Genomic DNA, 21,919 nt, shown 5'->3' with positions numbered 1-21,919 from the left:
GGGATGGAAGGGATCTCAAAGATCATAGGATCAATGAATGGTTTGGGTTGGAAGGGACCTCAAAGACCACAGGATCACTGAACAGTGTGGGCTGGAAGGGACCCTGAAGACCCCTTACTCACCCCCGCTGCGGACGGTGCACTGCGCTGCGTGGAGGCGGGCGCTGCAGGCTCCTTGTAGCCATAGGACTGCGAGGCTGGTGGCTGCTGCTGGTAAACTGGGCAGGAAGAACACACCATTAGCACCAGGATCTGCTGCCACGCGAAGCCCCCAGGTGCTGGGACGGCCCTTACCCGGGTTGCTGGGCTGGACGTGGTGCTGTGGTTGGTGCTGCTCCGGCCGTCGGTAATTGGCGCTTTCCTGGGAGTTCCTGCGCTCCATCTCCGCGCCCTCGCTGGGGCTGGGGCCCATCCTGCTCCTCTCAAACTCTTCATGGTATTTGATCTACGGAGGAGGATGAGAGGTCAGAGTGCAGCCCAGGCAGCTCTGCAGGCCCCAGCCCCCCAGCAGCATCCTTTGGTCCCAGCCTGCTGCTTTTCACAAGGGCAGCAGGGCAGGAAGCACAGTGGCTGCTTTGAGATGGGAGTGGGCATAGGAAGGGGAAGGAGGGAAACCTATATAATCCTATATAATAGAGCAGCGGTGCCCCAAATGAGGAAGGGTTCAGCATTCAGGTGTGTGCAGAGTGAACAAGAAGCTCCCAGAGCCTGGAGAAGGGGCAGAGAATCACTGTGGTCAGGATGCACACTAAGGTACACGGGGAGGACCAGGCAGCCCAAAACGGGTGACTCCCCCTCGTAGCAAGGGGAAGGAGAACTTCAGGGTCCTGGGGTGGGATCTGTGAGGTTTCCAGGCATGGGTGAGGCTCAGGAGCAGCCTCCCAAACCCCTGCACCGCAGGAGCACAGAGCAGAAGCACCTTTAGCAATCCCAACCTGCACACACTGCAGCAAAGGGTTAACCCAACCCTGGGCATGGTGTAAAAATTAATAGCTGCTCCTGTTAATGAATACCCTGCCACTGGGAAGCACCTGGAGCCCATTTGTCTGCTGGTTAAACAGTGCTGTACTGAAGGGCACTCCAGAGGGCTCCCTACAGGCGGGAGGCAAAGCCCGGAGCAGAGCTGCAGGGACGGGGATGCTGCCGCAGAACTGACTGCACTTTCCCTGTGCTCAGAGGCACAGTGTTGGGCTCTGCACAGCTCCGTTCCTAAGAGGGTTTCTTGCTGTGCAGGGCTGCATTTGCACCTTTTGCACCTCGTGCTTTGGGGCAGTGCTGCAGCTCGGCCTGCAGCCCCTGTGCTGCTCATCCCCCCACGGCGCAGAGCCCTGTTGGCACAGCAGGCTGCATGCAGGGGCTGCTAAGTGGGTCACGGCCATGCCAAGCTGGCAGACAGATGCCTGCGGGGCTCTGAACGCCTCCTGTGCAGGAAAATCCACCCAGCAGCCCCCAACTTAAGCAGAGCCTTCAGGTCTGGATGTGCAGGTAACTCCCTGCGGACCCCACATGCTGCCCAGAGCTGCAAATGGGATCAAAAAGAGAGGGAACACACAGCCGCCTCCAGCCCCATGGGGTGTGCTGTGTTTGTGTGTGTGTCTATGAGCTCCTTCATGTGGGCTCCCTCTCCTTGCACAGGCATGGCAGCTTTCTGAAACCCAAAGCATTTTGCATGCAAAGCTGCAGCTCTCAGGGCAGGCCCAGGGCTCGGTAAGGAACCTCCTGGCTTGCTGCTGGGCCAGGTTTTGCAACAGCTTGGGCTGTTAGATAAGGGCTGCGCACATGACTTTTACCAGCAGCTAAAGGTTAATTAACCCTCTGTGTGCTGCTGGAGGGATGCAGTGCTGCAGGCAGCCGTGTCACTGTGCCCCAGGTCGGCTGCACCCCATGCAGTAGCTCTATGTGTGTGTGTGCATCCTCCTCCTTTGCCATGGAAACAGCCATCCACATCCTGCACACAGCACCTGGACAGGGATGGGGGGAGCAGGATGCAGCCAACCCAGACGTGGGCTTCTTGTTTTGAGAAAGGGAGAGCTGGGTCTCTTTTAGACACAGCCCAGAGCTCCACGCGGTGCTGCGTGCTCAGTGGGCCGTGCTGATAGCCTGGGTGACAATGAGGTATGGTGACAGCTCAGGTGATGCTGTGTGCCCCCCTCCCCCCCTACCAGCACACAGCTCCGCAGCAGAGCAGCGCAGCAGCACCAGACACAGCGATCAGAAGGCACTCACGTTGCTGATCTGATCCTGAGTCTTTTTGATTCGCTGCAGCTCCGGGGTGTCAGCCACCACGCTGAAGCCTTTCCCCTTGTTCTTCTCAAACTCCTCCTTGTAGCGAATCTGGGTGGGATCAAGAACAAACACAGTGAGCTGCGGGGGAATGCAGTGCGTGGAGCTGCTCTGCTCACCCAGACGGACCTCGCTGTCCCCACAGCAGCTCTGAGTCTTGGCTTCGTGCAGGGAGCCCCCATAATGTATCTGCTAACAGCAAAACGAGGCACTGCCAAGAGCTGAAACACAACAGCTTCCTGTGCTCTGCTCATCCTGTTGCTCTCTCAGCAGGGCTGGGGTCACTTGGATTCACTTTGCATTTCCTGCAGGCTGCCACTGCAGGTCAGCTCAGCTGCAGCTCTCTGTCCATATGTGGGTCCTGAGGGCTCCATGAGCTGCACCCACTGCTCCACCAGGGGACATTGAGGGACAGAAAAGGCCCAGGACGGCCATCACAGAGCAGGCTGTGGGGCTGGAGGCCAGCAGAACTGAGCAACCCTATTTGTTTGCCAAACTGCCACCAGCATCGCTTCCAGCAGAGCCCTGCTTTATTTCACTCGTCCCCTTGCATGCTTTTCAGTAGCTCTGTGCAGCGTCCAGACCACGTTTCCAGCACACAGCCCTGAGCTGCACCTTGCAAACACATTGCTCCTGCCCTGCACAGAAGCAGAAATGCAAGCTATGGGAGCTATGGAGCCTCCACCCCTTCCCCACAGCCACAGCACACACGGCACAGTCCACAACTGGTAACTCTGATGTGACTCAGAAAGGAAAGGTTTAATGAACCGGGCTGCAGAATCCTCCCTTGCAGGGTAACAACGTGACCGAGATGCCAAAGCACATCAAGGAGAAACTGATTTCAGGGCAGAAGCCTCTGTTTGCCCACGGCAATGAGGGAGAGAGCTGGAGCTGGTTGGGGTAAGGGACACAAACAGTACCATTAGGAAGGAGCAACCTCAGGGTGTTACACATCGGGCTGCAAATGCACAGCTCAACAAGCATGAGAAGGAAAGGTAGAGCATCCTCAAGCATGAAGCTCATCACAGGGCTAAGCAGTTCCCTTGATATTCTTACATTTACCCTCCTGAATCTCATCCCTCTCTTCTTCTCCCTTTAACACCCAGGTGAGAGCAACGCAGCCCAAAAGGATCCCCTTTGAGGCTGCCCTGAATGCAGGGGGGGACGATGGCAGGATGTGGGGCACAGTGCGTTCTGCAGGGGAGGTTCTGCCCCATGGCAATCAGAGCAGGACAGGGGCACTGGGGTGATGTTGGGAGGGAAAACACGGAGCAGGGGGACACTGCAGTGCTGCAGCCATCGCAGTGGCCAGGACAGACAGCGGAAGGAGGGAGGAAGTGCTCAGAATGGGCAATTTTCTGCTTCTCCCTGCCCTTACGAGGCAGCTGATGCCTGCTGGTGCTGTGGGTACCTGCAGCACTCAGGCAGGGCGGCTGCTCCCAAAATGCCCATTTTTAGCAGTCAGGATTAACCACAGAAGGGGAACCCTGCGATTTGCTCGCCGCACGTGGGCTGCAAGAAGAGGCTGCAGGCGTAAAAGCTGTCGCTTTGCAGACACTTTTAACTACACAGGCTGTTATTATCCAGCGTCTACAGTGACCGGAACAGCAGACGCCCTCTCCACAAACACAAATAGAGGAGGAAGGTGGTGGATCTGCATGCAGCCCCGTTAGCGGTGCACAACCGGCTCTGCCGGTCCTGCTGGGGTGTGGGTTTGGCAGATCGCCCCTATTGGGGTCACCCACAAACACAGCTGTGAAGGGAAGCACAGAGCTGCAGAGCTCCAGCTGGCAGCAGCCCCACGGAGGACCACAGACCTTCTGACTGCCCCTTCCCTCACACAGCTCCCAACCATCAGCTCCATTTACAGCCCAAACTCGGCTCCTGCTTCAGAAGGGCTCTCTGAAGGGTCTGCTCAGCTCCTGCTGTCCCTACGAGGCTGTCCACAAAGCACAGCAGTGGCAGCCTTAGCTGGAGCACTTGGGGAAATACAAAACAGGAGAGTCCCTGTGTGGGCAGAACAAAGGCACCAAGATCCTATCTGTAGCACATTCAGGGTCTGCCCTCCATGGGGGGCTCTGGGCAGCTCCCACCCGCTTCAGCTGCTCCGTGTCTCACCGCTACCCATCCCTTCTGCTCCCTCCTGCTCTTAGAGCCATGCCCTCAGCCCGTCCCAGCACCAAGATGTGGGTGCCACTGTCCCACAGACTGGAAGCCCCTGGTTGCACCCCAGCCCCTCTCATGCCACCTTCACACACAGCCAGCCCTGCAACGTGCTGCTCCCATTGCCAGTGCCCACAGTGCCCCTGCAGTGACAGGGGCTGTGCACAGGGCCTTGCTTCACCTCCCACAAGATACAGCAGTAGCTGAGCATTTTGGAATGTTAAGACAACACAGCGTGTCTGTTCCAGTCCCTTCCTTTCAGAAGGGTCCACGCACACTGCAGTGGTGGAGGAGCAGTGCAGGAATGGGATGCAGCCCCCAGCACCTCCCAGGGCACTGTACCTGCTCCAGGCACAGCAGATCTCCAGGTCTGAGCACGGCTCTAAAGACACTCAGTGCAGAGGGAAATGGGATGGACGACACCCCGCACCGACCTCACGCAGAGGATGGAACCTACTTTCATTTCCAGCCACATCCAGCACAGCACACAGCACGGGAGCCGAGCGTCCCAGCGAGCTGCAGAAAAGCCCAGGCAGTGCCAGCATCCCCTCCCCGGGGTCTACTTTAATAAGCAAGAGATAATGAAGAGCTGAGCTCGTTGGAAAAGCAGCACCGGGGGCTGCAGAGCACACGGTTCTCCGGATTATTACTGAGGAAGAGCAACCGTGTCCCCTTTGTGGCTCCTTGGAGCACAGAGTGAACTTGGGCTGAGCTCCATCCAGGTGCACAGGGTGCTGCTGGGCGGCCTTGCAAAGCACAGCTCTATCTGCCACCAGGTGAGGTTCTGACCCCATTCTGTTTGCTTTCCAGCTCCTGGCGGCTCCAGGCTCACGGGGAGAGGAGGAGGGCAGCGTCACCTCCAGGCACGTGGAGGGGAACACGCTGACCCCAAAGGATGACTGCTCACCTCACACCAACCCTGGGCAAACCCCAACCCTGTTCTGCCCATCCGCTGCCAGCACTGCGCTGAGCCAATGCTGACAGCTCTGCGTGGACTCTCTGCCCTTTCCTCTTTGCCCCTTTCCATTGAAGGAAATAAAAAAGAAAAAAAAAGAAGTAAAAGAGATTCCCAGAACAGTGGCCACATCCTGTGCTCTCCCCAGAGACGGTGACTCAAGCCAGAACTGCCCCTGGATGCTTTCTCTCCCACTGCAGCTCTGCCTGCTGCCCACCCAAAGCAATCCCAACACCCCCAGGAGGAGCAGTGCCCGGAGCTCTGCATCACAGCTGGGCACTTCGGGGACACCCTATGGCACAGAATGGGGCACGTCTGCTCAGCTCCCTCCTCCCACAGCCTCCCCTCTTCCCACTTTATCCACACCCCCTGGTATCTGTTCCATCTGCTCGTTTTTGCCTGCCAGAGCTTCCAATCCCTCCAACCTTTGGGTTTACCCAAAACCGGTGCCCGCAGAGCTCACGCCCCTCCTTTCCATTTCACCCCGCTGCAATGCTGGATGCCAGCAGGGAAAATCCCACTGCGGGGTTGGGGGTGCCTGGGGGAGGCAGCTCACAGCCACCTCAAATGAGTGGAACAGCAAACAGCAAAACAGCCCCACGCACAGCTCTCCTGCTGTGCACCGGAGCAGAGAACGCAGCACAACGAGGCGCAGCACAAAGCACAGAGCACAGAGCAGCTCTCACCTGGCTCTGCAGCACACAATGTATGCTTACCTGGCTCTGCAGCTCGCTCTGCTGCTTTAGGCGCAGGTTCTCGGGAGTGTCTGCCACCATGGTGAAGGACTGCTTCGGGTAGTGTCTGCAGGGGGGGAAAGGACAGCATCAGCACCAGGTGCCCAGCCCTCTCCATAGCACCGTGCTGGAGGTGTCGTCCTGGAGCAGCCACCCCTCTGCACTCCACTGCTTTCATGGGAAAAAGCAGATAAGGAGGGTTTGGCTTTTTTTTACGTCACTATTTTTTCCCAGAGGAAAATGTCTTTGTAGGTTTGTGCCCAAGTTCTGGATGGACCCCAGGACACCTTCACCAGGACCTTCAGTTACCGTCATTGGTAACATCAATCCAAGTAAACATTTTGCTTTACACCGCTCTGCCTCTGCTCCACTGCTCCCAGCAGGATGGCTCAGAGGAGCCCAGAGCTCTCCTGGCTCATTCTGCTGCAGTTTCAGCCACAGACCTCACATTGAGGATATCACCACCCAGCAGGAGCTCCGTCAGCAGAACGGTGTCTGACCCGGGGCGCTTCTCACCTACACCCATCCCACACGTGGGGTGATTGCTTAGCATGTGCCCAACACGGGGCTGTAAAGCAGGAGAGCCACGGCCAGGCTGCATTCCTGCAGTGCCACACGCAGCCTCTGCTATCAGCACAGATGTGCAGTGGGGTGAACTCATGCGTGGCAGGAGGTGAACATCTGACACAAACGCTGTGAGCTCCCCCTGAGATGGGAACACTTCACGCAGCCCTTCCCCCGCTCAGGAAGGTGGAAAAGCAGAGGCAAAGCTGCTGGAACGTGGGGGGATCCATGAGCAGATCCATTGCCAGGCACCACCACATGCAATGGCAGCTGCCCCCAGATGCAGCACTTTGGGTCTGGGGGGCACAGAGCAGCAGCACCCCCAACTCACATTCACTTCCTTTTGCTTGAACAAACCCTCCTGAAAGCCCAGACAAGGCAGCTCTCCTCCTCCATGGTGGCTCCAAAAGGAGGTGAGCAGGGCTGAAAACAAACCCGCAAACCCTGCAGATGCATCTGCTGCCCATGCACACAGCTCTGACCCCATCCCTGTCCCATTGCTGTCTCTGCACCAGGCAGCCCACAGCTCCCACGCTGGCAGACAAGGCGAGCCCTGACCTGATGGAGCTGCAGCCCCATCCCTACCCACACCACGTGGGAGCCCTATGGGTCTGACAGCCCCAGGCTGCGCCCTGAGAGCCACCACAGGGAACTGACTGCACACAGTGTGAGCAGAGCTCTGCCCACGGCTGTCCACGCTGCGGTCAGCGCAGCAGGAAACCATCTGCACCACGACACTGAGACACAGACCTGAGAGCAGCACATACCTCATGCAGCAACGCAGGAAGTGAGACAACAAAAATAGACTCCAGAGCCACGCTGAGAAAACAGAGAAACCCCCCCCACGCACACCCAGAAAGCAGACAAAGCAGATGTGGTTTGCAGAAAGGGGAAAGGAAGCTCAGCAGCAGTTGAGAGGGACAAGGAGCAGCGCTGGATGAGAGCAGATCACAGACCGCCCCTAGGATATGGTTTAATCTCTGTTTAGATTAATCTGACGGGGGAGATTCAACACTGTGTGCTCAGGCTCTGCTCCCACCATGGCTGGGCATGGCATTGGGGCACAGCATCCACCCAGCTGGGGCTGCTGGGCTCTGCACTGCCTCCTCCACGCTGACCAAACGCAACACAGCAGCACCAGGGTGACTTTGCCAACAGCCAAAGAGCTGGGGTGAAAGCAGAGCTCTCAATGGTTGGTTCTCCCAGAAGGTAAAGCTGTAGGGATGGCCGGATGATCTCCGGACCCCTCCAACCACTGGGAATCATAGCAGCAGCTCCACAGCAGAGCCTCTGCCCAAGTGATGTTCTAGAGGCAGCAACCAGCAGCGCAGCCATGGCACACAGCCCACTGCTGCCCGCTGCAAAAGGAGCAGGGCTGCAGTCAGAAAGGTGCTCCTGAATGCTGCACGTGCATCATAGCCACGGTATCTGCGCTGCAGAGCCAGCAGTGCATGCACTGAGTGTCCAAACCTGGCTGCAGGAAATGTGTGCTTGCATCCCAACACTGTGCCAGGAGGCGGCTGCTTGGGGTGCTGGGGCTCTGATGCAGCAGCATTCATGCACTCCATGCATCACTGCAGCTCAGCAGCACTGGAGGACAGCTCAGCACAGAGCCTCTTCCTGAGCTTCTTGGAAGCCACTGCTTAACTCACACTGAGGTCAAAGAGAACAAAACCACTTTTTAAGCACAAAAGCAACACAATCCAAACCCCTTTGCTGGCTGTGGTGCTGTGCTCAGCCCAGGGCCGGGGGGCAGCAGCCACGCAGAGCAGCAGAGCACAGTGTGACACTGTGCAGCTCCTGCAAAGGGCAAAGGCAATCGCACTGAGCTGCAGCCTCATCTCTGTCACAGCTCTGTGCTCTCTGAGTCTAAATCATCCCATTTCCATGGCAACAGCATCCAATGCTCCGGGCATGCTAATAGCACGGAGAAGGGTCCGAGCGTGGCGTGTGGGGAGGAGGAAGCCCCCAGTGCTGCAGGACTGCAAAGCAATGCCACAAATCATCCCTGCCAAGTTGGGGGAAACCACACAGCCATGGCTGTAGGGCAAAATCATCATCATCATCTTCTGGAAGATGCTGATGCCATTCACAGCGTGGGCAGGGGCTGGGGAGGGATGAAGGAGAGGGGCACAGAACAGCATTGGGTTTCTTCTTTGGTCAGTGAGATTTTGCAGGAGCCTCCCCAAGGGCTGCAGCCCTGAGCCCCACATCTGCTGCTGGGGGCAGCAATCGTCCTGCAGCAGGGAATGGGAGGAAATGCACCAAGTGAACCACATCCCCTGTGGACGGGCATCAGCTCCGTGCAGAGCTGTGGGATCCGCCTGCTCCAAAGGCTGGGAACGAAGGAGTGGGGACACTCAGCACAAACCACAGACGTCCACCTCCCTGCAACGGGGAAACCATCTCGTATGCATGAGAATCAGCCACAGCGCTCACAGCAGTAAATTAAATCTTAATGAGGAAGCACCGACGGATTGTGTCGGGTTGGGGGAGCGTGCAGGAAGCAGAATTGCACCAGGGATGAGCAGGGAGCGTCCTTCCCCATGCAGGGTGCTCTTGTGCTCTCCACCCCACAGTCAGACCCATAACTGCTGCAGGTAAGGAAGGTGCTCAGCACTCAACCTGCCTCCTCCAGAAGCAAGAGCAGCACACAGCAAAACCACCCTTGCAATTAGTGAGCAACAGCCTTTGGTACCCGGCACAAAAAGGATCCGTGCCCACCGCGGTCCTGGCACTGCACCATGGCCCTGTGGTGCTGAGCCAAACGCCTCAGAGGAAGCAGCTCTGCATAGGATTGGGAAGTAAGAGCTTGGGAGGAAGCAAGAGCCAGTTGCAGGCCTTTCCCAATGGGCCCCCTGCACCTAATTAGTGCCTAATGAATGGGGCACTCGGGATCCAATGGGGCTGCTGATGGGCAAGACAGAGCAGCATGCAGGGACACAGAGCAGGGTGATACGGGATGCACATCCCTGCCTGGGGCCTCTCCCCCATTCACTTTCTGCAGGCACCATCCATGGAGCTGCTCAAGACACCCCTCAGAAGGCAATGCATGCTGTCCCACCCCCAGAAACAGGAGCAAACCCCAACACAGCCCCAGACACCTCGTGCTGTGCTACTAAACCAGGTCAGGGCAGTCTTTGCAGGGTGGACAGAGCCTGTCTGGCTGCTGCATTAGGGGCAGTTTGGGGCCGTCAGCCCCACAGCACCTGGAGGCAGCTGGGGATTACCGGGGATCAGGGTCTGTCTGCTCTGCACCCCCAGCTGACTCCCTGCTGCCTCTATGGGGGTGGGAGCACTTCTGAAGAGCTGCCACAAAGAGCTGCACGGCGGGGGCACAGCAGCTCCTCCCATACACCCCATAATAGCCCCACCACAGAGCCGAGGGGCTGCACTTGGAGATGGAGCTACACTTCTCCTGTAAGGTCAGCAGTGGGATGCTTCTGCAAGACAACAGGAACAAGAGGAGCCACTTTCAGCATGACTCCAAGGCACCTCTGTTTCCTTGCATGGCCACCGTGTGCTGCATTTTGGCAGCAATCAGTGCTTGGTGCATCGCTTGCCCTCGCACACAGGCTCCAAGTGAGTGCTTTGGGCAGATGTGCAGCACAACCCCACACCTCCAGGAGGTGAGCATCACCCCCACGACTGCACAGCAGCTTTGGGAACAAAGAGTTATGCAGCAGGAGCAATAGGCTGAGTGCTGCCAGCAGGCTGCACGGTCACATCCTGCCCATCACGGAGCTGCTGGCTCGCAGGGACGCACTTAAACAATAATAAACTGTTGTTCTTTCTTAAGTGAAAACAGCACCCTGCTACTTTGCAGAGAGCTTGCAAACATCCCACCCTAAAGGAGCAGGCTGCAGAGTGGGATCTCAGTTCCTCCCAGTGTTTTCAGGCTGCCAAAATGGCTGGGCCAGCCCTCTGTGTGTGCAGCTGCTGCTTTTCCCAGCATCTGTTCCCAGCCCATACTGAGCACAGCACAGCTCTGCAGGATGAGCTCCTCACCAAGGCTGCCCCAGCGCCCTCCCCATGCTGGAGGCAGAAGGGGACCCACAGGCACAGCTCCAGCACAAGGAACCCAGTGCTGAGCAGGGACACTGCACTGCCTTCCTGGGGCTTTGCTCAGCTTCCCCCCCTCTTTCCCAGAGGCTGTGCCAGCACTTCCAGAGGGTGTTGCAGTGCAAGCAGCCTGCTCCAAGAACCTGCTTTCATCCACAGTGGAAAGATTTCAAGCAAAAGCAGAGCGGGGTGTTGCCAAGCTGTGAAGTCAGCAGCAGCAGCTCCTGGAAGAAGTAATGCTCATCCCACAGCCACCCTGTCCCCCCCCCACCCCCAAACAGAGCACTGCCTGGCCCCCCCCCCCCCCCCCCTCAGAGTGTTGTTTATGGGAGCAGAGCCGGCATTGCAGCACTACTGGTTTTTTCCACAAGGTCTCTGGCCCCAGGCACGGATAAGCAAGGTTGGGAACACAACAGCCACCAGCAGCCCAGCCCCAGGGGCTCTGCAACTGAACCCCACCCCCCCCTCACGCAGGGCTGGGGGTTTTGCTGCTGTGCGTGGAGCTGCAGTGAAGACCCCCACCCTGATGACAGGATTCTCAGCAAACACGTTCACTCACCATCTGCTTTGTGAGCAGAGCTCAACAATAGGGCAGTGTCTGCATGAGCACCCAATACCTGCACCAGGAGAGCGCTGCCCCTCCTCCAAACCCCACAGCTGGGGGGGGGCATGAAAGCTTCCACACGACCCCCCCCCTCCATGCAGAAGAGGGATGGGGGGGCCTTTCCCCACATACTCCACTGCCTGCTCCCACCTACCCACAGCACAGAGGCATTCCTTCCACCCAGAGCCCCAACCCAGTGCCACTCAAACACTCAGACACCCCCCTGGCACACAGTTGTTCCTCTTTTCCTTCCTGCCCCCCTCCTCCCCCCTGGTCTGAGGGCTCACTGTGCGAACAGAGGCAGCTGCTACCAGATGGGGCACTGCATGGAGCCAAGAACGCATCGCTGGGGCTCCTCTCTTTCCAAGAGCCCTGGGGGGTGTGGGACAGCACAGCGTGGAAAGCAGAGATGGGGCTACAGGGGGGTCCTTGGGGTCAGCAATGGGAAGGAAGGTGATGGGGCTGCTGGAGGACAGCACTCCCACACTGCACACACAGGGCAGCATAGCTGGGTGCAGCTGTGGTCACACAGCAGATGGAGGGAGCAGGGACTGGCACACTTACACCATGTACTACTGGCACAGACCGGAGCCCCTCAGCAAAGGGGAAAATGCAGTTTTCCCTCCCCTCGCCAGCATAGGAGGTGCAGGGGTGAGCCAGCAGCAGTGCCTCATGCAAACCCAACAAGGGGGGGCTGAGCGAGCAGCCAAGGAACAAACCCAGCAGCACAGGGGGTGCTGGAGCAGGGCTGTCTGAGCTGAACACGTTCAGCACAGCAATTGTTTTGAGATCAGCAGGAATTCAAGCAAGCCCACAGCAATATGATGAAGCCTGGCCTTGTCTGGAGGTGCTCTCGAGGGAGATGAACAGAACGATCACGTAACTGGGACAGGGCAGAGAAACACTTCTGCCTCTCCAGCAGCCTCTGCCTCTTGCAGCTCAGCTCTCCTCCATCCCTGATCTGCATACAGCCCTTCCTCTGCCTCTGCTTCCACCTCCTGGAGCTCGAGGTGCTCCCATGGGATGAACCCAGCCCCAAACGCTGCCAGCAGCACCCAGCTGCATCACAGCACCAAAGCCACAGGGAGCCCAGAGCTGCAGCCACCCAAAGGCTGCGCCCGGATTTATTGCAGGGCAATGGCAGAGCAGGAGGAAGCCCGGCCCTCTTCCTTCTGCTCTCTTGAAGAAAGAAACTTCGGAATTTGGCAGAAGGCCACGGCTCAAACAGAGCAGACCCTGTGCTCAGCACAGCAGCCGCTCCCCTGCCAGAGTAAACGTTGCTGTTCCCCAGCTCCTGCAGGCACCAGCAGCATCAGGGTCCACCAGGCTGCCCCACGTCCCCCTGTCCCTCCTGGGGCAGCACGGAGCCCTGTGCTCTGCCCCACAGCATTGGGCAGCACAACCTCACCCTGCTTGCCAGCAGCTCCCAGTTCCCTGTGCATTAAGGCACGGCCACACGGAGCAGGAAGGGCACAACGTGATGTGGGTCTTTGTGAGACCAGCCCAGGCTTCCTGAGCGGCTGTGAAAGAGTTAAGGCCACAGCCAGCATCAAAGGCAGCTCTGGAGCAGAGGGGGTTGAGAAAGTGAGATGGGTCGGGGTTGCGCAGACTCCTTGGAATCTCAGGAATTTCCCATTATTATCCCACTTCCCTTACAGCAGCAGAGGGAAGGAGCAGAACGGGACCCCAGGTCTGCAGTATGAACGGGGATGGGCACATCCCGGCCCATGGGGCGCACAGGGGAGGGGGCTCTGGCTGCAACAAGGGCTGCTGAGGGCTCTCACACCCTGCAGGATGCATCCACCCCCAAAGGGACACACAGGACACCGTCTCAGCCCTGCAGGGTTGTGTCACCTCCACCACCGTCGCTCCCAGCAATACCAGAGCTACACAAGAGAGTTTTGCTGCAGCACTGCTGACTGACAGCCCTATTGCTTCTCCATTCTATTCTTAGGCATTAATATGGTTAATACCCATCTTACAAGGATGTTGTCAGGATTAGAGTTTTTAGAGCACTCTGTGAATGGAGCTCGCTACACAAGTGCTAAGCAGCAGCACATCATCTCATTTTCCTCCTAAGACCCGTCGATGTATAAGAAACAGCTACAAAAGATCTCATTGCAAAGCTGCTTTATAGACGTTAAGAAACACACGCAGCAGAATCTTATTCACCTGCAGACTGAGCAGGGCTGGATCCCAGGACACAGCCAGAACCCATTTCCCCATCCCCAAATGCTGCAGAGCAATGGAAAACCATCCCATGGAACCACACCAGAGCTCCAGGACCCCATATGGTGGGACATAAGAAAATCAACCACTGAGAGGGAGGAGAATCCCACGGACCCCCCAGCACCCACAGCCCCAACCCCCCGTGGCAGCACTCACGCGTTGCAGTAGGGCTTCTTCTCGTAGCCCTTGTAGTTCTTCATGTTGAGGGTCATCTTGCAGGTCTCGCAGTGGAAGCATGCTTTGTGCCAGAACTGCAAACAGAGGAGAGGAGCGTCAGCGCAAGGCTCCGTTCTGATGGGACACGGCCCTGCTCTGCAAAACTCAGCCCAGAGATGCCAGTGCTGACACCCACAGCCCCTGCAGGGCCTCCCACCATCACAGGACTCTCTCCCAATGCATCTCACCCCAACACAGCAGCAGCATTTATGACTTCGCCTTACAGCAGCGTGCTGCTTTATCTCCACATCAGGAATTCACAGGGCTAGGCCGAGGAGGTGAGTGAAAGCTCCTCCTCACGCACGCACTCAGCAGAGCCAGCAGCTGTGGTTTGCAGCTTCAAAAGGTACAGCTGTGGGTTTTTCTGCCCAGAGCTGGGCAGGAGAGCACGTCAGGTGGGGCTGCAGAGACACCCAGCCCAGGGAGTGAGATAGAGATAGAAAAGAAGAGCCCCCGCTGCTCCCCCCCCCCCCCCATGAGCAGCACTCGGTCCAACACAGGTGTCCAAAGGGTCCCCCCCACCCTCACTGCACTCCCCAAACCTCATGGATCATCCTACGCACACTTCAAGGCCCTCTCCCCCACTGCTGGAAGACACAGCAGCACCTTATCAGGGCAGGGCTGGAGTGATAAGGATGAGCAGCCTGATGCTGGGGAGGTGGTGTGGGCATCCTCCCCCAGCCCTGCACACCCCAGTTGAATGCCAGGCACAGACTCACAGCAGCACAGCTCTTCCTCCAGCTCACACTCAAGGTTAAAGACTCAAAATTCGGATCACAACCCGACATTATTGGCCGCAGCATGAGCTCTAAAGACACATTTGGAGCGTTTAGGGCCCTTCTGACCCAGGGGCTGGAAGGAGCCCTGTGAGAGCAGCTCAGAGCAGCTGTGTGACCCCTCAGGATGCTTGGCCCCAGCTGTGTTCTGCTGTGACCTCGTGCCCAGGGTCCCAGGAAGGGCTGGGGGCTTGGAGCCATGCCTGGGGAGCAGAGCTGAGTGGGAGAACTGAAGAAGGAAAGCACCGCCCCAGTGGCTCTTCCTCCATCAGCAGACACACTTTGCACGTGAGGTGCCCACAGCCGCTCCACAAAAACACAGAAGGAACAAGCAGAGCCAAGGCAGCAGCTCAGCACCCAGAGCTGCGAGTCAGGCGATGCAGTGAGCGAACACAGGGAGAACAGCTGCTGCTGGTGCTACAGTTTCCACCCGTAATGTTTTTTCCACCTTAGAGCTTCTAAGCATCTGTTTCCACTGCTGGCGCCGTGCTCTGCTCCGTGCTCTCATCCTGCAGGAGCAGCAGCAGCCCTTTGCCACCCACCCCCAGCGCCACACCCCGAGCACAAACACAGCCCTGGGCGCTGTGACTCAGCGGAGCAGGACAACTCACTGCCTCTCAGTTGCTCAGAGCAACGTATTTGTGCTTTTCCTCCTGCGAGTTCCTCCTGAGAGTTCCTCCTCGGCTTCCTGCTAACGGTGGCCGAGCAGAGGGGCATCGCACTGCACTGCCCTGTGCCGTCGCCCAGCTCCTATCCTGCCCACTTTTCCCCTCTCCCCCGTGCTTTCAGATGAGACAGACGGACCAACAACCCTCAGAGCATCCCATAAGTTACATACAGCCTTCCAGCCATCCACAGCATCATAACAACATGAATATCCAGAGATGAGCTGCCTGCAGCCCTCAGCACTGCCACCTCTGAACATCACCTTACCCCAACACGGCACCATATGCACGAACCCACACCAACACCACAAAGGAGCAGCACAACAGGCACAGGAACAGCAGCTCTTCATACTTCCCATCCTGCTCCCCCTCACCCTCTAGCAGAGAAAGGAGGCCAGGCTCCAAATAACTTCTTTTCAGGAGAGCTGATGGCTCTGCTTTTCAGTTCCCAGGTTGAGGCGCTCAGAGCTCCTGGAGCAGAGCTCAGGCACAGCTGCACAGTGCTGCACCCCCACAGCCCGGAGCTGCTCTGCTGGGCATGCAGTGCACGGAGCACCATTCCCACCTGCGTGCAGCAGAACGGGGATGGAGCTCACAGCTGTGTGCACCCACAGCTCATCCTTTGCTGCTGCTGCACCATTCAGGACTCAAAGGATGAAGACGGCACAGGGAGAGCCCCGCTGGGTTTGTGGCCACTTCAAGGAACTAACAGTAAATCCCACCTTGGTTTCACAGTCACAGCACCACTACAGGAGCCCCGTGTCGCTCCCCCAGCGGAAGCATCACAGCCCTCAGCCTTGGGCAAGGAACACCCCCCCACCCCCCCGTTGCCGAATGGAGCCGTCGTTCCGTGCAAAGCAGCGGCGCTGAAATCCCAACCAAACGGCTCAGCCCCCGTCCGACTCAGCCGAGGACCTCGGATCAGTCGCTGCCGATATCAGCGCTTCGCTCCGGGAAAAGGCAAACCCGTCACCCCGCGCTCCGCACCGCTCCCCCCGCGGCGGCCACCCGGTGCGGTGCGAGCAAATCCGCCCTTCAGACTTTGCACGGAGCTGACGCGGACGTTGTAAAAGCAGAGATCGGGTCGTGCTTTCCGGGAGGAGGGGGGGCTACTGCAGCCGCAGGACGGATTAATGGGGGGCTGCAGAGAGCGAAGCCCCCGCAGCCCTGAGTTATTCCCGCAGCCCCGCACGCACAGCGGGCAATGAGAGAAGCGCGGGGCTGCGCGCATAGGAGGAAGCGCATCCCCCCACCCCATCCCCCAATGAACCCCCGCCAGGACACCCGCGGGGGGTGCTGTGCAGACAGAGCCACTTCTCAGCTTGAAACAGACGGGAGGGTCTCTGGGACACAGCGCTGATGGATCGGCGTCGGCCGATTCCCAGCGTCAGGAAAAAACCTCATCCGTGAAAAATGCGGCCCCGGGGTCTGCGCGGCTCAGGAATGTCGCTGCGCGGATCGGCGCATTCCGCGAGTTACTTATTTTAGAACCTGCGGGAGCGCCCCGGAGTGAGGGGGGGGGGTGGAGGGGAGAGGGCGGCTCCGGGGGTCCCGCGGGGGCAACAGCGAGAGATCGCTGCACCCCTCCCCCGCCATCACCCCTCCTCGAGACCGGAACGCCGGTAGCAGAAAAGCTTTATTTTTAACGGGGAAAGAAACGCTCCGAAGCGATACTGAAAGCAGTGAGAGAAAGCAACGCGAACCGCAGAGCTCCGGGAACGGGGACGCGCCCGATGGAACCGGAGCTTAAAAAGAAACCCCCACTGCTAATGGGATCCAGATGGGTTCCGCCTCACGGCGCTGCGGGATCCGGAGCCTTTCTCCCCCCCCCGACAGCTCCGACCGCTCCGCACGGTGCGGGCAGAACGCGGTGGCGGGGATTGGGTCGAGAAGGAGGAGGGTTGCGGGACGCCGCTCTCCGCTCTCACCTTATCCAGGCAGTTCACCTTCTCGGTAGGATACACGATCTTCCCGCAACGCGCGCAGTTGGGGTTCATGGCCGCCCCGCTCCCCCCGCAGCCGCCGCCGCGTCCGCCTCTGGGCCGCCGCCCGCGCGCCGCGCCCCTAAATAAGGGGGGGGGGGGGAGGGAGGAGGGGCGGCGGGGGCGCGCGGGGCGGGGCGGCAGCGCGCGCCCACCCACGCGCATCGCCCCGCCGCCCTCACTCGCGCTCCCGCACTCCTTTGCACGCGCAAATCGCTGCTCCCTCCACAACTCAAACCCCACCCCGCGGGTGCGCGACCCCGTTGCGCGACACGACACTCCACGCGGGCACGCGCACGCGCTTCGCTCCTCGAGCGGCTCCACGTGTCGCATCCCCCCTGCACCCCACCTCGCACCGCGCGGTCCCGCACAGGAACACGGCGCGGGGCGCGGAGCGGCAGCCGGGGGTATAGCTCAGTGGTAGAGCATTTGACTGCAGATCAAGAGGTCCCTGGTTCAAATCCGGGTGCCCCCTCGTTGAGATTTTATATTTTTCTCTCCTCCCCCCTTCCCCCCCCCCCGCCCCATCGCGGCTTCAGACGCGTCGCGCTGCTCCGTGGGCGGTTTCTCCTCGTTTGGCTCAGGAAGTGCTGCGAGGAACGGAGCCGCTCCGCACCCAAAAGCTCCACAGGGACGGCTCCCACCCCTGCACACAGCGGAGATCCCCGGGCTCCCAGGGCAGCTCTTCCATCTCCCCAAACTGCACCGGCAGGAGCTCACCCAGAGCTGTGAGTTATCACAACGCTTTGCTTTCTGCACCGAACAGAGCCCAGTCCCACCCCCGTGCCCCCACCCTTCGGACATCGATCAGCACCGATGCCCTCATCTGCACTGTCTCACAGTCAACCTTCAGCCAACCGTTGGCCAACCAGGTTCCCACGGGCCTTCCTGGCCACCAGGGCACACTGCTGGCTTGTGGTCACCTTGTGGTCCTTCTCTGTAGAGCTCCTTTCCAGCAGCACAGCCCCCATTCCATACCGATACATGCAGTTACTTCCCCCCGGGTGTCAGACCCCCCCCCGTGTGTGAGACTCCATTGGGTCACACCTCACGTACTTCAATGATTCAGTATGAATTCCCACTCTTTGCTTGCAGGCTGTGAGGCTCCCAGCTCCGTGCTGCCCTCCTGAGCACATCAGGACAATCTGGAGGAAATCAGGCGTGCGCTGCCGCGGAGTAAAGCCCTTATTCGCGAAGGGCTGGCGTGGAGCTGCGGTCTGCAAGGCCGCTGGGGCAGAAAACGTTGTGAGCAGAGAAAAGCGAAGGCAGCTTTTGTAGCACGCAGCACAAAACATTGCGGGCCGCGGGGGTATAGCTCAGTGGTAGAGCATTTGACTGCAGATCAAGAGGTCCCCGGTTCAAATCCGGGTGCCCCCTCATTTTCTCTTTCTTTTTTTTTATTTCCACTCTCCTGCTTTCTACCTTTTAGAAGAAAGAAGGATTTCTCAACCAAATTTTCTCTGATTACTTGGCAGCGGTTCCCGGTGCCCGCGGCGCACTCTGGGCTACGGGCGCTGCCCGCGGAGAGCGCGGAGAAACGCCTGCAGGGGGCGTCGGCTCCGCGCCGTCCCTCGTCACGTGATCTTTACCACGTGATCTTCCACAGTCACGTGACGCAGGCCGGCTTCGCCACGTGACGTCCGCCGGGGAGGTTCCATTTCCCAGCGTGCCTCGCGCGCCTCCGTCTCTTCCGGCGCCAAGATGTCGAAGCGAGGTGAGGTGGGGCGCTGGGCCTGGCCGGGATCCGGTTCCATCCGCCGCTCTGCGTGTGCGGGCGCCGCGGCGAGGGGCGTGGAGGATGCCGGGGGTCCGGGGCACTGCGTGGGCCCGGGTTCGGCCGGCAGCGGTATCAGGCCCGCCCAGCAGCGCGGGCCGCACCCGGTGCCCCGTAGCCCATCCAGGCGCTCAGTTCTGCCGGCTCCCCCCCGCCCCGCAGCCCCTCCGCGCCGCCCGGTGGTGACCTCATGGCTCTCCTCTGCCCGCAGGACGCGGAGGTTCCTCCGGAGCGAAGTTCCGCATCTCCCTCGGTCTCCCCGTGGGAGCCGTGATTAACTGCGCTGATAACACCGGTGGGTGCCCCGCTGCGAGTGGGTCTGGGGGGACCCTGCGGGGGTGTGGGCTGAGCTGTAAGGCAGGGAGCTGGGGGTGCGTCTGGAAATGGCCCTTTTCCTGCTGAAAATCGTTCACCAGGGCCGTGCTGTACAGGCCATCGCTTTGGGATGAAGTGGCAGCCTGTGCTGTTTGCCTCATTGGGTGATGGGGTGGTTGGAGTCCCTGCAGGCGCGGCATCTCGGCACAGATCCTGAGCTCTTCTCTCCACAGGTGCCAAGAATCTGTACATCATCTCCGTGAAGGGGATCAAGGGCCGCCTGAACAGACTGCCTGCAGCCGGTGTGGGTGACATGGTGATGGCGACTGTCAAGAAGGGCAAACCGGAGCTGAGGAAGAAGGGTGAGCGTGGGGAGGAGCAGCCAGGCCTGCAGTGCCTGCGTGGCGCTCCTCAACCCACACTTGATTGTAGCAACAGGCAGCTCCTGCTGAGTCTGTGAGCGCTGCAGCGTCCTCCCAGGGGGCAGAGGAGCAAGTCTTGCGTTATATCTGCCTAGGAAGGAATCAGAAGGCAGACGTCTGCCCGCTTGCAGGAGCGTTTGCTCCACCCTTCTCAAAAGCACTTGTTGGGTCTGTGCGCCGTGGCTCAGTGAGTTGTCGTGGAAGGGCAGAGAAAAGCATCGCTTTTGGGTGAAGTGGCAGCCTGTGCTGTTCGTTTCAATCAGTGATGTGACACGGCCTTGGGAATTGGATTCCTTACCCCCCCCCTCCTAGGGGTGTGCTTGCTGAGTGCTGTCTCTGAGCTGACACACTTAGAAGCACAGTTGAGAAACTGGAAGAGCGTTGTCTTCTCCAAGTGTGGATTTAGTTGTCAGTTTTGAAGTGCCTTATTGCCTTCAGAATTCGTCCCTGGACCCCACAGGCATCAGCTCTGCTCTGTCAGTGTGATGCCAGCAAGGCTGATGTGAGTTATGAGCTGTATGCCCAGATACAACCAAGGAAGTTTAATACATCCTGCGAGAGGAATGCTGAAAAGCTGGGAATAGAGTGGCTGAGGTGTCAGCCTTGCTGGTCCTATCCCTGCATTAGGACTGTGAACCCAGGGTGTAACTCAGCTTCCTAGAGAAGCACTGCGAAGGGGAGCTCGGTGTTGGGGTGAGCTGCTGACTGTGCTGGGAGGGATGCTGATGAACGCTGACCTGCTGTGTCTCTTGGCAGTGCACCCAGCGGTGGTAATTCGGCAGCGGAAATCGTACAGAAGAAAAGATGGGGTGTTCTTGTATTTTGAAGACAACGCGGGAGTAATAGTGAACAATAAAGGTGAAATGAAAGGTATGGGCAAGCAGAATCCTGCTCCGGGCCAAAGAGAAATGTTGGCTGTGATGGCTGGGGTTGGTGTGCTCGGTTAGAGGGCTCTGCTCACCTGCACCAAGGACCCAGGAGAACACAACTGTGCTGACTGAGCTCTCTGATGTCCTGCTTTGTTGTTCTCTCCTCCAGGTTCAGCCATCACAGGCCCTGTGGCCAAGGAGTGTGCAGATCTGTGGCCCAGGATAGCCTCCAATGCAGGAAGCATTGCGTGAACGCGTTCATCTTTGTGGAGATGAAATAAAAGTACTTGTACCAGAAAATGGTGTCTGCCTTGTTAAGAGTCAAGCGTGCTCCTCTGCCAGGCACGACAGCGTTGAGGGAATTATTTCAGGTTTGGGAAATCCTCCATGAAACCCCAAATGTGGGTGGGCACAGCGGGAGGAAATTGGCTGTGGGGTTTAAGATCGGGTGATTAGTCTTAATGAGGGAGAGCCAGCAGCATGGAGGGTGCTGTACTGTGACAGATCCTGTGATGACTGAATTGATCCAGCTTTTGTATGCAGTGATAAAAGCTGGGAGATCTGAAAGCCCTTCTACAAAACCTGTTTGTGCCTCTCTTGTGATGAAACCCCCCCACGCAGTTTGTATGGCAAACTGAAATGATTTCTTTGGTCCTTGCTGAGGACGATGCGAGGACACACGGAGCCCCCTGCTGTTAGCCGAGGTGGGGGCTGCAGCACGTGCCTCAAAGCCTCAATCAGCAGTGAAACAAGTCATCGGGTCTCTGGCTAATGGCAGGTTGGGGGATGATGTGATTTTTCCAGGTCATCTGAAAGGCTTTGCGCTCAGAGATTTGTGGAGATAAAAGCTTTGCCTGAACAATAAAACAACGTGGATGTTTATGAACAGCTTTTCTCCTGCTTGGTGGTAAAACGTGATAGAAATGTGGCCTACAGCCCCTGGATCAGCGTAGGCTGCACAGTGGGTGGGGAAGGGACTTGGGTATGGTGAGCCCAGCTCCTGCTCCAGGTTTCCAAGGGGCAGCTGAGGAGTTGCTGCCTCTTCCTAGCAGACCTGACGCCCTGTCCAGCAGCTGCTGCAGGCAATGCTGCATTGCTCCTTGAGGAGTGACCTTTGCAGTCAGCAGACACCTGCTTATGAGTAAGGAACAAGCCCTAAAAAGTGTCCTCACTTCTGTCTGCTCACAGCTGCTGTGTTACTTAATTCTTTTTTTTTTCCCCTAGACAGGACATGGCACAAGTTAGCTGTAAGTCATTGGATGTTTGCTTCCTTCTTCCCCAGGCTGTAGGCAGACAGCAGGGGAGGC

The 21,919-nt window shown here is 58.5% G+C and overlaps 2 protein-coding genes and 3 non-coding genes across 6 annotated transcripts in view; 4 read left to right on the top strand and 1 right to left on the bottom strand.

The window, feature by feature from the left end:
- The window catches only part of LASP1 (LIM and SH3 protein 1), a 19,529-nt gene extending 2,239 nt beyond the window's left edge, over positions 1-17,290 (bottom strand). The window contains exons 1-6 of one of the 2 annotated variants that reach the window (XM_042891682.1): positions 17,179-17,290; positions 13,750-13,844; positions 6,117-6,201; positions 2,226-2,333; positions 294-444; positions 123-217 (exon numbers count right to left, since the gene is read on the bottom strand). In XM_042891682.1, coding sequence (XP_042747616.1) covers positions 123-217; positions 294-444; positions 2,226-2,333; positions 6,117-6,201; positions 13,750-13,844; positions 17,179-17,247 — 603 coding nt within the window. In that variant the 5' untranslated portion in view covers positions 17,248-17,290. Of the gene's footprint in view, positions 1-122; positions 218-293; positions 445-2,225; positions 2,334-6,116; positions 6,202-13,749; positions 13,845-17,178 lie in introns of those variants that run through there. The other variant, XM_042891684.1, reaches the window with a different exon arrangement.
- A 345-nt stretch (positions 17,291-17,635) lies between these two features.
- Positions 17,636-17,707, top strand: TRNAC-GCA. The gene has a single exon. It is a non-coding gene; the product is annotated as a tRNA-Cys (tRNA).
- Positions 17,708-18,537: 830 nt separating this feature from the next.
- On the top strand, positions 18,538-18,609 carry TRNAC-GCA. The gene has a single exon. It is a non-coding gene; the product is annotated as a tRNA-Cys (tRNA).
- Positions 18,610-18,838: 229 nt separating this feature from the next.
- Positions 18,839-20,912, top strand: RPL23 (ribosomal protein L23). Its single transcript, XM_042891681.1, has 5 exons — positions 18,839-18,946; positions 19,218-19,301; positions 19,555-19,683; positions 20,500-20,613; positions 20,782-20,912. The coding sequence occupies exons 1-5, from the start codon at positions 18,934-18,936 to the stop codon at positions 20,862-20,864; spliced, it is 423 nt and encodes a 140-aa protein (XP_042747615.1). The 5' UTR covers positions 18,839-18,933; the 3' UTR covers positions 20,865-20,912.
- Positions 19,888-20,019, top strand: LOC122191427. Its single transcript, XR_006182398.1, has one exon. It is a non-coding gene; the product is annotated as a small nucleolar RNA SNORA21 (small nucleolar RNA).
- Positions 20,913-21,919: the final 1,007 nt, after the last annotated feature.

Source organism: Lagopus leucura, unplaced genomic scaffold (genome assembly GCF_019238085.1).
Source record: "Lagopus leucura isolate 7727_CA_CO unplaced genomic scaffold, USGS_WTPT01 259-5_obj-0_obj, whole genome shotgun sequence".
Classification (NCBI taxonomy): Eukaryota; Metazoa; Chordata; class Aves; order Galliformes; family Phasianidae; genus Lagopus; species Lagopus leucura.
Note: the sequence above shows the minus strand (reverse complement) of the source record. Positions and strands in the feature narration are given on the sequence as shown.